Source organism: Plectropomus leopardus, chromosome 16, assembly GCF_026936395.1.
Source record: "Plectropomus leopardus strain MGB_pleo_1.0 chromosome 16, ASM2693639v1, whole genome shotgun sequence".
In the NCBI taxonomy this organism is placed as follows: domain Eukaryota; kingdom Metazoa; phylum Chordata; class Actinopteri; order Perciformes; family Serranidae; genus Plectropomus; species Plectropomus leopardus.
This window is the reverse complement of record NC_142191.1, coordinates 12427693-12439993: the sequence shown is the minus strand read 5'-3', so window position 1 is coordinate 12439993 and position 12301 is coordinate 12427693. Positions and strand designations below refer to the sequence as shown.

General features: G+C 42.5%; 1 protein-coding gene across 3 annotated transcripts in view; it reads right to left on the bottom strand.

The window, feature by feature from the left end:
• LOC121955325 (prospero homeobox protein 1-like) overlaps positions 1–12055 on the bottom strand; it is a 45514-nt gene extending 33459 nt beyond the window's left edge. Inside the window, exons 1-2 of one of the 3 annotated variants that reach the window (XM_042503226.2) lie at positions 11981–12055; positions 947–3019 (exon numbers count right to left, since the gene is read on the bottom strand). In XM_042503226.2, coding sequence (XP_042359160.1) covers positions 947–2953 — 2007 coding nt within the window. In that variant the 5' untranslated portion in view covers positions 2954–3019; positions 11981–12055. Of the gene's footprint in view, positions 1–946; positions 3020–5730; positions 6708–11980 lie in introns of those variants that run through there. The other 2 variants (XM_042503223.2, XM_042503224.2) reach the window with 2 other exon arrangements.
• Between the last annotated feature and the right edge of the window lie 246 nt (positions 12056–12301).

Here is a 12301-nt window from a genome sequence, read left to right as displayed (position 1 = left end):
TACTGAGTCCTCAGGCGAACCTTTTGTGACACACACAAAAAGACACACTGAAAAAAAAAGGCTCACTCAGGTGCGCACAACAGCAAAAACAAGGCATATTCACATAACTTGTAAAGCCCCAACAGGTAAAAAGCTGTTGGATTAATTTCTTAAGCATGTAATGAATGTTAATGACTCGAAGACAAAGCTTTCTAAGGACACGAATAAAACTTTCATAAGGGTTAAGGGGTGTTGAATACTTAGGGACTAAGGAGGTATACGAGAAACAGAGACTGAATGTATCTGTTTAAGCTATTAGTCCAGAGTCCCCGGGGGATTCAATTTGAGCCTCCCATAGGGGATAGCCTCTTTATTCATAGGGCATGATTGGGGCACACTGGGGTTAAACTATAAGGGAGGCTATATAACACCATTGTGTGCCAAGTTTCAGGATGCTATCTCGCTCCTTGTTCTTTCAGGCCATTTTTTTATCAAAAGGAATTGGGGCGGTAAATGTCGTGGGGACCTAATCTTCGTGAGTAAGTGATATGTGACAAGAGAGCTTTTAAAGCACTTAGGATCGAAGATGGAAGAAAAGGCTGTGCAGTGCTGGGGAAGGAAGAGGTATGAGTACAAAAATAAATACAACAATGCAGTACAATGGAGAAGAGAACAGCAGTGGGAGGAAAAGTGATTCATCAACAATTTCTGCGTTTTCTTAGGCTAGTTTCAAACAGGCTGAAAAAGATTTGATTTTTAACTCTTTGTGGTTCAGAGGCAATGTTTTCGCACCTGTCTCCACGGGGATTTACCACCTGAAATCTGATTTTTTTTTCTCGCTTACACTGGCATTGAGCTTGTCTGAACTGTTAAAACATGAGGGTCGTACGCATTCACCTATTATTGCCTTTCAACCCCCTCAAAACACACACACGCATAAACTTCACAGATTTTTTTTAAAGGATACATTGCTGCCTGAGTAAGGTGAGATGTCGGCCATGTCTTGGAGGTCACTGCACTCAGACTTGATGAGGGACAGGGACAGTACCTCTGCTGTGCTGCCAGTGTGCGCTGGTGAACAAGAGCGATGGTGGTGCCCCAGGTGGTGACCTGAAGCCATCTTGGTCCTCAGGCTGGTGGTCTCCCGGGACAGGTCCATAGAGTCTGGAGAGGAACGGTCCTTGCCTGGGTAGCCACCTGTGGGCCCACTTAGGGGGCTCTGGAAAGGGTAGCCCATGAGAGGCATTGGAAAGGGGTGTCTAAATGATGGCGGGCTGAAGCCCATAGAGGCAGAGAGCGAGGAAGGGTGAAGGACGGGGTGGTGGTGTCCGCCATGGGCACCCACGGCTGAGGACTGGTGGTGGTGATGCTCACTCGGTGTCTTCCTCACTACTAAAGGTATCGCCTCAGTTTGGTCGTTGGTGGGACCTGGCATCCCGGGCATGCTGGCGAAGGAGTCTAATGGATTAGGAATGATGACATCGCCAAAGCACTGCAGCCTCTGGTTGGCGGTGTGGAAGTTGGGGTTGTCTCCGTTGACAGCAGTGGGGAATCTTTCAGGAGGTATGGATAGCGAGGGAAAGGCCTGCTGGGGTGTGGGGCGTGGAGGCTTGGCGAACACCTTAACTACTGTGTCCACCACCTGGGTCATGGCTGAATTGAGTTCCTGCTTCAGCGTTTCTGCCAGCTGTTTTCCTTCAGCATGCATGGAGGAGCCTGGACCTCCTTGTCCTTTGCTTCGGCTAAGCCCTTCTCTTCTTGGCTTCTCTCCGTCTGCCAGCATGGCCTGTTCCTGAAGCAATGCCCGCGCCCTGTCCAAGAAATGGCCAGGGTCCAGGTCAGACATCTCATTGTCAGAGCGCAAATCGTCTCCACCCCGGTCATCACCGCCGGTGTCAGACCTCCCTGGGCTGTCCTCAGACATGTTTCCTATATCGTTGTGCAGGTCATTGTGGAGGTCATTGTGTTCTGAGTCGTCGGTCGAGTCATAGATCTGAAAGAACTTCTCCTGCAGCTGGCGTAGCTGTTTCTGCATGTCCTCCAGCTGCAGCTTCAGTTGCCGTCGCTCCTCCTGCTTCTGTTCCTTCCTCTGGCACACCAGCTGGGTGAAGCTCTGCTGCTGCTGCTGAGGCAGACGCTGCTTACGCTTGTTCTCTCGGCTGCTACTGCTGCACACCTCGCCTCCCCGTGGGCTGCTGGGGGCCTGCTGCTGAGACTGAGGGGGTGGGCAGTCTAGATCCATCTCTCGGTCTCCATCCATGTCATGGTCACGCTCGTGACGGGAAGCAGCAGGTACCACCACGCTGGGCGAGTGGCTCATGCCACGTATAATGTTCTCCACGCGGGCTCGCTTGGCACGCAGGTGTTCATCATTGAGGCGTTCGATGTCAAAGGTGGCGAGGCCGGGAGGGCGACCAAAGGGTGACAAGCACTCTTGAGGGGTGCTATCATGGGAGGAGTTACTGCAGGCATCCTCTTGGGGTGCATCTGAACTTGCATTGGAGAGCCCTGATCCAGGGAAGCCGACATCCCCTCTGTCACCCCTGTCCCCTCTTTCTCCCCTCTCAGGTCCTCCACCATTTTTCGCCATGTTATTCTTGAGAAGCTGGGAGATAATGGTGGTCCCAGGGAAGGGCATCATGGTGTCCTCGTATGAGTTGGCCCTCTTCAGTAGCTTTCGGAGTACATTGGACTTGGACTCGCTATCGCTGGCTGACACAACGCCAGGCCCACCATGTGGCTGCACTACAGAGCACTCCATGGAGTCGGTGTCTGATCCGTGGTGAGAGTGGGAGCTCAGAGAGTTCATGGCACTGAAAATGGCTGCTTTGGCGCGGGCAATGTTATCAGTGGTTGTTGTTGTGGCTGCTGCTGTGGAGGAGGCTGCGCTGCCCACGGTCCTCTTAACACCAATGTCCACACGTCTTCGTTTGGTCTGTCTGTTCAGGAGGGAGTCGCTGTCATGGTCCGGCATCACGGGCTGCTGCTATTGGGCCATATCCCGCAAACCCAGTCCTCTAGGATCAAAGCCTCTGAGTACCTATGGGCAAAAAAAAAAAAAATCACAGATGTATGACTCAAAGTGAGGAATATTTTCAGAGTCTAAGTCACTCAGGTATTCATTTTACAATACAGCATTTTCAAAAGAAAATGCTTGAAAGTTTCTGACACACTAAAACAATTAAAATCTATCAACCTCTAGAGAATTGCATGACATGACAATATGGAAATTTCAAAAAAAAAAAAAAAAAAAAAGAGAAGAGTTTTTTCTTGAGCCGGCGCCAATCCTTCCTAACATGCTTCAAAAAGCACGGGCACATCCGTGATTACAGTTAGGCAGTAAGGACGAGAGACAGCGGGGTAAAGGGAACAGGCAAGATGGGGTCAGAATTAGGCCTTGGCTCGACATTCCAGGGCAAAGTCCTACATTTTATCCTGTCCCCTGTTACACGCCGCGCGACACTGAACCAGTTCCCACGGAACACAAAGCTGCATAAAATTATGATAATTACTTAAGTACTTGTCCTCATTTCCATTTTTCTGCGGTGTGAGCCAACATAGGAGCTATTAACTGAAAACATGAAATAAAAAGAAACAGGGCGAAGATTATTTTAAAAAAGAAAAAAAAAAGAAAAAAGTGGTGCACAATGAGAAGAAATTCACATTGGTTATACTAGATTGTATTATGTAAGTTAGGGATCGTTGGTCAATTTGACAAAATGTTCTCATGTCAGCGTTTACACTTTGCGTAATTTTAAAATGCACGTCCTGTCTTCACATTAATCAATATGGCCATCATATCTTGAGCAACGGGGAGACTGACACATAAAAGAACCACAAAATAGGCCTATTGATTTTGGTGCCAGCGTGAGCTCACTTCTGTGTTTTTTGTTTGTCTTTTCATCTGGCAAGGGCAGTTAATTCTGCTCAAATGAATAGGTCACAAGGGTCAACTCTGGCAAGGAGCAACTTAAAGCGCTCTTACAAAAACCCTAATGCCCCTCTGAAAGCAAAACGTTTTGTCAGTACAGGCCTGCATCAATACTGCTATGTAAGCAGCGGTGGCGGTGTCTCAGTCAGAGCCATATCAGATGCATGCAATTTTATTTTATTTACTATTTATTCTGTATGGCTCTCTTTAAAAAAATAATATTTCAGAAGTTTGTAAATAAAAAGTAAATAAATCTGACTATGTATTTTTAACAACATTGCAGTGGCAAAAGTGATGCAACAATTGCAAAAACATATATATTTTATTCTTTTTACACTTTTCAGGAAAACACCAGCCCTTATTAAGATGAACAGATAATCAGTAAAAACCAAAATAAAATAAAAACAGTACTCAATCTTTGACTTCAGTTTTACAGGTTGCAAATATGCTCTAACGTTACACCGATTTAGCCAGACCTTACGGTCTGCAATGAGCTATAAAAATGTGAATTTTAAATACAAAGAGAGTCAAATAACTGATTCATGAACATGCTTAATTTTGCCTAGATATTTTAGGATAAAACTAATTCAAAGACTTATTTGAAAACTCAGTTTCAGTGTGGGCAAACAGCATAAAACGGAACTATTGGGAGATTTAAAAATATTCTCCTTAAATGATTATTTGCTTACAAAGATAAAAATAAATCGCACCATCTTTACATTATCACTGCCTGTGAAAAGTAATTAAAAAAGAACAGCTTCTCGCTTTTCACTAAGCCTCAGACACATTCATACTGTACACACACACCAAACCGCAAACACACAACTTTGTTGTGTTGGCTGCTGGCTTTGTTAGAAACTGCAGTGTGACCAGGTTTTTCACTCTAAAAAATATTTTTGTAAACTTACAAGATAAAACAGAAAAAGTATAAATTTACTGTAAAAACACTCTCTGTTAAATGTTTTCCCCTTAAAATCCATCTGACTGAAGTGACACCAGTAATCTAAAATAAAACCCCTTTTGATTAATGGCTCTGACCCAAGTCTTGACAGCTACATCCAGCAGTTCAGACAAGAGGTGATACATCTCCAAGAAGAAAAAACCTTGACTTGATCGCCTCGGGATCTTAACAATGAGCTTGAAATAGTCACCAGCACCTGTCTTTTCCGACGGCGCACCTGTCTCCCATTGCCCATGCGCACTCTCCCTCTCCCTCTCTCCTAAAAAAAAGAAGCTTTCAACAATTTCAAGCTATGAAGGAGCTGTGGATGTTCACTCCAACTTTTTTAGATCTTCATCTCATCGTTTTAAACTAGTTCTTCACTGGAAAAAAGGTTAATTAATAAGTAAAGACTTGACAAAAACTTGGTCTAAATAAAAAAAATACGGATTTGTTTTGTTGCATTTTAAACTTAAAAGTCCAACAAAATTTACGCTATTAGATGACAAACGTCAGATATGGTTGTTTCTTTGCACTTTTGATGGTTAGTGGACAAACCAAGATATCAAAACCAGAGAGGCAGAGTTACGCACACTTACAACAATATACCGGCAGCGTTTTTTTAATCACAATCCTCCAATCCAAAAGTGCTCCGCAAACACCTAATTCACAAACTACAAGGACTTACAAAGCTACATAACTGTCTGACACGGATTTTTCGTCAATAAAAAGTCATTTAAAAGGTGTTACAATAAGAGTTAAACCACAGGACGAAGACAATACGCACAAAAAACAACACGCACAGGAGACTAAAAACAGCTAAATCTCAGTTTCCGTCTAAAAACAACTCGTGTCAAATACGAACGTTTCCAAAACTTACTTCTAAAAGTTGCAAATCGACTTGATCTCCGCTTTGATGAGGAAGGCTGGGCTACCGTCCGCAAATCATCCTCGCAAAAAAAAAAAAAAAAAGATACGGTCTGCTCACGCAACTCTCACCACACATCAGGATGAGGGGAACGAAACAGAGCAAATAATGTCGTATAGATATGATTAGCTGTTGATCACCACCAGAATAAATTTCCCCGTTCATGGTGTTTGATTTGTTTATTTTTTCCGCCCACCGCGCGCAGGCGAGGCAGAACCAGAACAAGAGAGGGAGGTATCCGAGGACAAGGTTACTTACCCTTTAGATGAAGAGGGGGACAACCTGAACTCCTACGGCAACAAAAAAGAAAGAATACACGGCAGAGCTCGGAGGATTTGCTGGATGCTGGGATAGAACAGTTTCTCAGAGGAGGAAGAGATGGAATAAAGTCAGCGACGCCGGCGAAAGCAACAAAATTGGAAAAATATAGAAGATGAAAAGAGCTCTTGCGCGTCGGTCTCTCCCTCTATCCTCTGCTGTGACCGAAAGAGTGAGAGACATAGAGAGAGTGCAAGAGAGAGAGAAAAAGAGAGAGAGAGAGACAGCGTGTGTGCGTCTCCGAGGCGCACTGGATGCAGAGGACTGGATGCTGGAGCGCTCCTCCGCCACTAAAGATTCACTTTAAGACGCGGCTGAAGGAAACAGGAAGACGTGCGCGTCATGAGCGCCGTGATGTAACTGTCGCAACCTACCAATAAGAAGCGTCCGTCCGGTCCGGAGAACAACGCACTGAACTTGACCAGAGAAAGGGACTTGAGCATGCAACTAAAGAGAGAGAGAGAGAGGGAGAGAGAGAGAGAGAGGGAGAGAGGGAGAAAAAAGGAAATACCACTCTTACTAATCTCTTTCTTCGCAAATCACCGACTGCGCGAGTAAGAATCGTTACGCACTCTGACATTACACTATAAACCGCAATAAAACACATAGTCCACATCTTATTACCGTATTTATTCTCAGATTAAAGTCTTAAATGAGAACGTATTTATAATAAATGCTTAAGTTTTAAAAAAAAAAGTGGGGGGAAAATCAGAATGAGAATTGAAATGTTGATTTATTTGGCAACTATGAGATTATCCATGCCTTTTACATATTTATTTATGTCATTGAAGAAAAAACATTTCTAAGATGAATGCAGAATTAACCTAATTGTTAAAGTTGATACTGTTTAAATCCAAATGTTTTTTTTTATTTTTTATTTTTTTTAGAGTTTTCCTTGTGACAGTTAAAGTCAAAATTAACTACTTAGGAATCCAAACCACTTTTCAGCGCTTGTGTTAATGCATGTTTCGATTATGTTTATGAGAGACTATTAAAGCGCATTAACATTGCCGCAAGCCCGGTCATTTTTAACGATTTTTAACTTTGTAATTTGATATTTTAATAGTATAATAACGATACATTTTAAATGTCAGTATGTAATTTTTTTCTGTAAATGAAGTACACATTTAGACTGTAGCTTCTCAAAGGGAATAACAGTAGTGGGTCACTTGGGTATTGGGGGGTTCAAAGTGGCATGTAAGGGATATTTTACGTGCAGAGTTTCCTCATTGGTTGCAGCAAAAGTCTGATTTATGAAACAAGCAAAGCAGCACAGAAGCTCGGAGCTTTGCTTTGGAATTCAGATTATCCAGAGAAGCCAATATCCGAGGAGAGCTAAACGTCTCTTTGTGAAACACTCAGTGTAAGAGCCGAATATCATCATGAAACGTCTGTCACTCGGATCCACAGTCTGCCACTGCAATATCTCCCCCCGCGCGTAAAGACTGCACTGTCATCGAAAATGATTACTGAGTAAAAGCGATGTAAATGAAAACAAAAAACTCAAACTTTATAATTTCAAATGTAAAGATTTTAAATGAATTATTACATATTTCTCTTTTTGAAACTCCCCCACCTGTAAGGCTGAACCCTCTGCGGACACTGACATCTGATCCTTTCCACTGAAAAACCTGTTTGACGCTTCTGATTTCTGAAATGATGACGGCTTGTACTCCTGCATTCCTACAAATTGGATTTTTATAATTACACTGCAGTTTTTTGCGCTCTGCAAATATTTGAGCCTTCGACCTTAACAACAGGTGTATATTCACAAATTGTTTAGTTATATTATTAGGACATTTGCGCCGTTAAAAATAATCTTTATTTGAGAATTTCTTTTTTTCCCAACGACTTTTAACGACATTTCTGGATAATGCAGGTCGCATTTTTCAGCTTCAGTCTGCGTGTATGCAATTAGAGAAACCGTAACGTCATGTTAAAGACACGCAAGAATTTACCTATTAATTTATTTCAAAACGAAAGCATGAAGATGAGTATTGTATTATTGATATTATTATTATTATTGGTGTTTTAGGTTACATTTATTCTTTCAAATACCGAAAGCCAGTGAGAAGAAGTTGTTCATGCACTTTTTTAAAATCAGATCAGCGTGCCTTTTTTTCTTTTTAACTTTTGGCCGTTTCTCCTCTTTTTCACTATGTTGCACACATAATCATCTTTTTTTTATCCTCTGCGCAAACAGGATCCTAAAGCACTTAACTAGAAGTCTTATTTTCCATACGCGCCTCTGTCAGGTGCCAAAAGGGAAAAGGCGAGTCTCTTTTCCATGTCGCAAGCAAGTGTTTTTTAGGACGAACGAATTGCAACGAAGTCAGCAAACTTTACTGTCTGGAGTGTCTTTTCCAAAGCAGGTGTCCCGGCTCCCCCTCTTTTGCTCCCTCACTGGCCCTGTGGCTGATTTGGCCTCGGCTCCCCTGGGTGCCGTCGGTGCGCACACAGGCTGGAAAAACAGGCCGGGACATTAAAGAAACGCGTGTTTGGAAAAGGAAGACTCGGATGAGGTGTAGAGGAAACGTGTCGGTTAACACTGGGCTGCTCTTATCGTGGCCCATTCCAGGTGGATCAACGCGTGTATTTATTTCACTTTCCTCCCCTCTTTTTTTTTTTTTTTAGGTCGAGTGCGACACACCTCGATGCCCAAGACTGATAATGCGCTCTGGCATTGCGCACTGATGGCTGAATTTATTGACATATTTATTAGAGCTGGGCCCGAATGCAGAAGGAGGGAGGCAGTGAAAACAATATTTCTCCCAGAGGTGTTATAAAGGTACTTTTTATCACAGTCTGACCACAATTAAGTGTTAATAAGTGCGCGCACGCGATGATGGTATGTTTAAGTGGAGAAGAGCCAGTGGCCTATTTTTCCCTAAGTATACATTTGGATCAACGAGTTGTCTTTCCATTATTATTATTATTATTACTATAATTATTATTATTATTACAGGATTTCTTTTCTTATTTGTGGACAGAACTAAATACAGAAAATCCTCAAACATAACCAAACGGACATTTACTGAATTTAAATTTCATGAATTATTATTGAAATAATTTATATTATTCGAGAGAAGAAGCAATATCTTGAGCAGCAGCGGTTATAAAACGGCCTTAATCAGATAATGACTTGATGTGCTCCTACAACAGCTCCATTTATTTTCACAGACAGTTTTTTTTATTTTAGAGAGAGAGATAGAGAGAGAGAGAGAGAGAGAGAGAGAGAGAGAGAGAGAGAGAGAGAAAGAGCTATTTGCGAAAAACACAAGCCAGAGAGAGAGATGGTTGCGCTAAAAGCTGTTTTGTTCCGGAGAGGTCTCCGGGTCCCTGAATAAAAAGGTTTAGGAGACAGGACAGAGGAGAGAGGAGAGGAGGATTTGTCCGAGTGTAATAAGTGAGTAGGCGTCTGACTCTTACAGCCTCGAAAGTCCTTGTTGGGGCCTCATGTCCAGCACTTAATGTATTCAGCTTCCATCATCAAAGATGAGGATGCTGGAGGGAAATATGGATCCCACTTATTTCTGTTTGTCAAGGCAAAACCCATTTCAGAACCTGAAGAGATGTCTATTAAAATAACAAAAACAAAGAACTCCCACACACTATCTTAATATGAGATGAGAGATTTAGATTTATTGGAAGAAAAACATTACAGAGACCTTCATCAGATTATTTTGTCACAATAACCTCATGAAGGTCTCTGTCACAATGACCTGATGAAGGTCCGAAATGTTGTTCCTTATAAATCTCTCATAATTGCAAGTGAAGAAGACCATGTCAGGTAGTTCTTTTCTAGTTTGCCAATGGTCTTTTCTGACACACCTGTCAAGCTACAGGTGTGCCAGAGTTTTGCATTTTGCAGTAAATTAAAAAAATGTACATAGTTATTAATATTGTTTGGCTGCCAGGGCTGTGAAAGCTGGCACAGTGTGGCCCCCAATGACCCACATCCCTCTTTCTAGGCTACAAGTAGTGTGGCGAGTGTGTGTGTGTGTGTGTGCGTGTGTGTGTGTGTGTGTGTGTGTGTGTGTGTGTGTGTGTGTGTGTGAGTGAGTGAGTGAGAGAGAGAGTAGTGTTGGTCATCCTTTGTGACCTGTTTTATACAAGCTAATCAATGAGACATACTGCAGACTATGCACTCTCTAAAATTCAAATATGCCTCATTTGCATGAATGGGCATAAACTATTGTTGCAGAAGTAAATGTATGACACAAGGTGACAGTCTGCATGACAGCATGCAAACCAAACACCGAGTAAATCTAATGATAAAGAATCAATAGCAATAATATGCAAAATAAAGGTGATTTATGAAAGGCTGTGGCCATGGAGTCGACACTGGTGGGGAGAGTCGGTGGGGGACCCCAACAACAAAGGAAAACTAATTTCTTACTGTATTTTATTATTCCTCATTAGGGAATGTACTTTATGTATTGGAGAAGGGGGGAGCTGGGTGTGACTTTATTTATTTATTTTAATCCCAAACCCTCCCTGGAGCTACAAATATTTTTCCTTTCAGCCTACCTGAGTGACTGGAGGAAAATGCATAAACCTCCCTCCACCATAAATAACATTTTACAGTTCCTGGCTATGACAAATTGTGTAATTTGGGAGATTTCTTTTGAGAAAAGTTGCCTTTCAAACCCACTTGTGGGTTTCGCAGCTCTGAGGGTGTTAAAAATTAATAGAAAATATGACTGTTTAAAACGTGAATGTCCCTCCCCTAAGCCAAACCAAAAAACATAACTCTCTACCCAGTGCTTAAAAAAAATATCTGAAGTGCCTCCCCCATTTTGCACCACTGTCTTCCCTCTCATTCTCAAAAATGAACAGTCCTTTAAGTACATCTATAAAGTATACGAGGCTATATGTCTATGCAGTAAATGAAAACTACACTTGACAGATTAAAGATCATTACATTTTCTAATCCACAATAAAAATAAAGTGATTCACACTTTTCTTTTCTTTTTTTGAGCTTGTTTATTAAAAAAAAAAAAAACTGCGAGGGGAGGATCTGAGATCTGGGCAAAGCCCCAAACCTCTTCAGATCCTACAAGCGCCCCTGTATACACCTGACCTGTCTGGGGCTGCTGCCACTGGTTTTGCCTTGTTTATTAATTTTGTGTGAGAAATATTATGTCATCAAATAAATATGTGGCCCCCAAGCAAAGCAAGTTGTGTATCCCTTCTCTGGACCATCTCTACTTTTCCTCGTGGCATCACATGGCCCTTAAAGTTTGAGTGATAAAACACAGTATTGCAACACTTTTGGATCCATCTTTCAAAATGTGATGAAAAACCTGTTTGCTCTAAAATTAAAAAAAGGCTCTGTGTCTGGCCTGCCTGGAAATAATAGGCAATTAAAAGAATGCTGCTCAGTGAGGCTGATGGGAATATTGCTGCAGTCAAACTCATTAAAAACACAGATATACTCTAACATCGTAATTAGTCGTAGCCATGTGTAAAACCCCCGAAATAAGCCTCATGTATTTCTTACGCAGAAAATGACGTTGTAAATTCTACAATGTCTGAGTTAATTCAACATGTCTTATGAGCAACCTTGAAAGTGCGCATTTTTAAAAATCACTGCCTATTATATGACAGGGGTTAGGCACACAGGAATGAAGGGCGCGCGCGCGCACACACGTGAGCACGCGCGCGCACACAGACATACACAGAGCGCCTTGGAGGTGCTCCGGCGCACAGACATGTTGGGAAATCGCCTGGAACTGTATTAAGCCTGACGTCCTTAAAACAAACAATGGCACCATGAAATAAGGGCTTATGCGCTCAAAGTCAAAGAGCCCCCTCAGCAACTCTACCCTGTTTATCTCTCCCTCTGTCTGACACACACACATACACAATCACACACACTCACCATTTCTTGGGGGTTACACAGTCAGGCTCGCAGCTCCATCGGGAGGGGACCAACTTTGCTCCTATGAACTCTCACCTGTCAACATAGAGCAGAGGACTTTACTTGGTAAACACGAAAGGACTTTAGCTGTTTACTTCTGGCGGTAGCTTAGCCTATTTTATTCACTGCAAGGCCGCGGTCACAGCTGGTTCTCCGGGTGCACTGAGTGCGTTTCAAGGCGAGGTTAAATCCACGCCAAACTTCGTTCAATAATATGACAATTTAAGCGCGGCCTTTCTGTGGCTGCATCCTTCGCCAAATATGAATGTGTTCATTTTATGA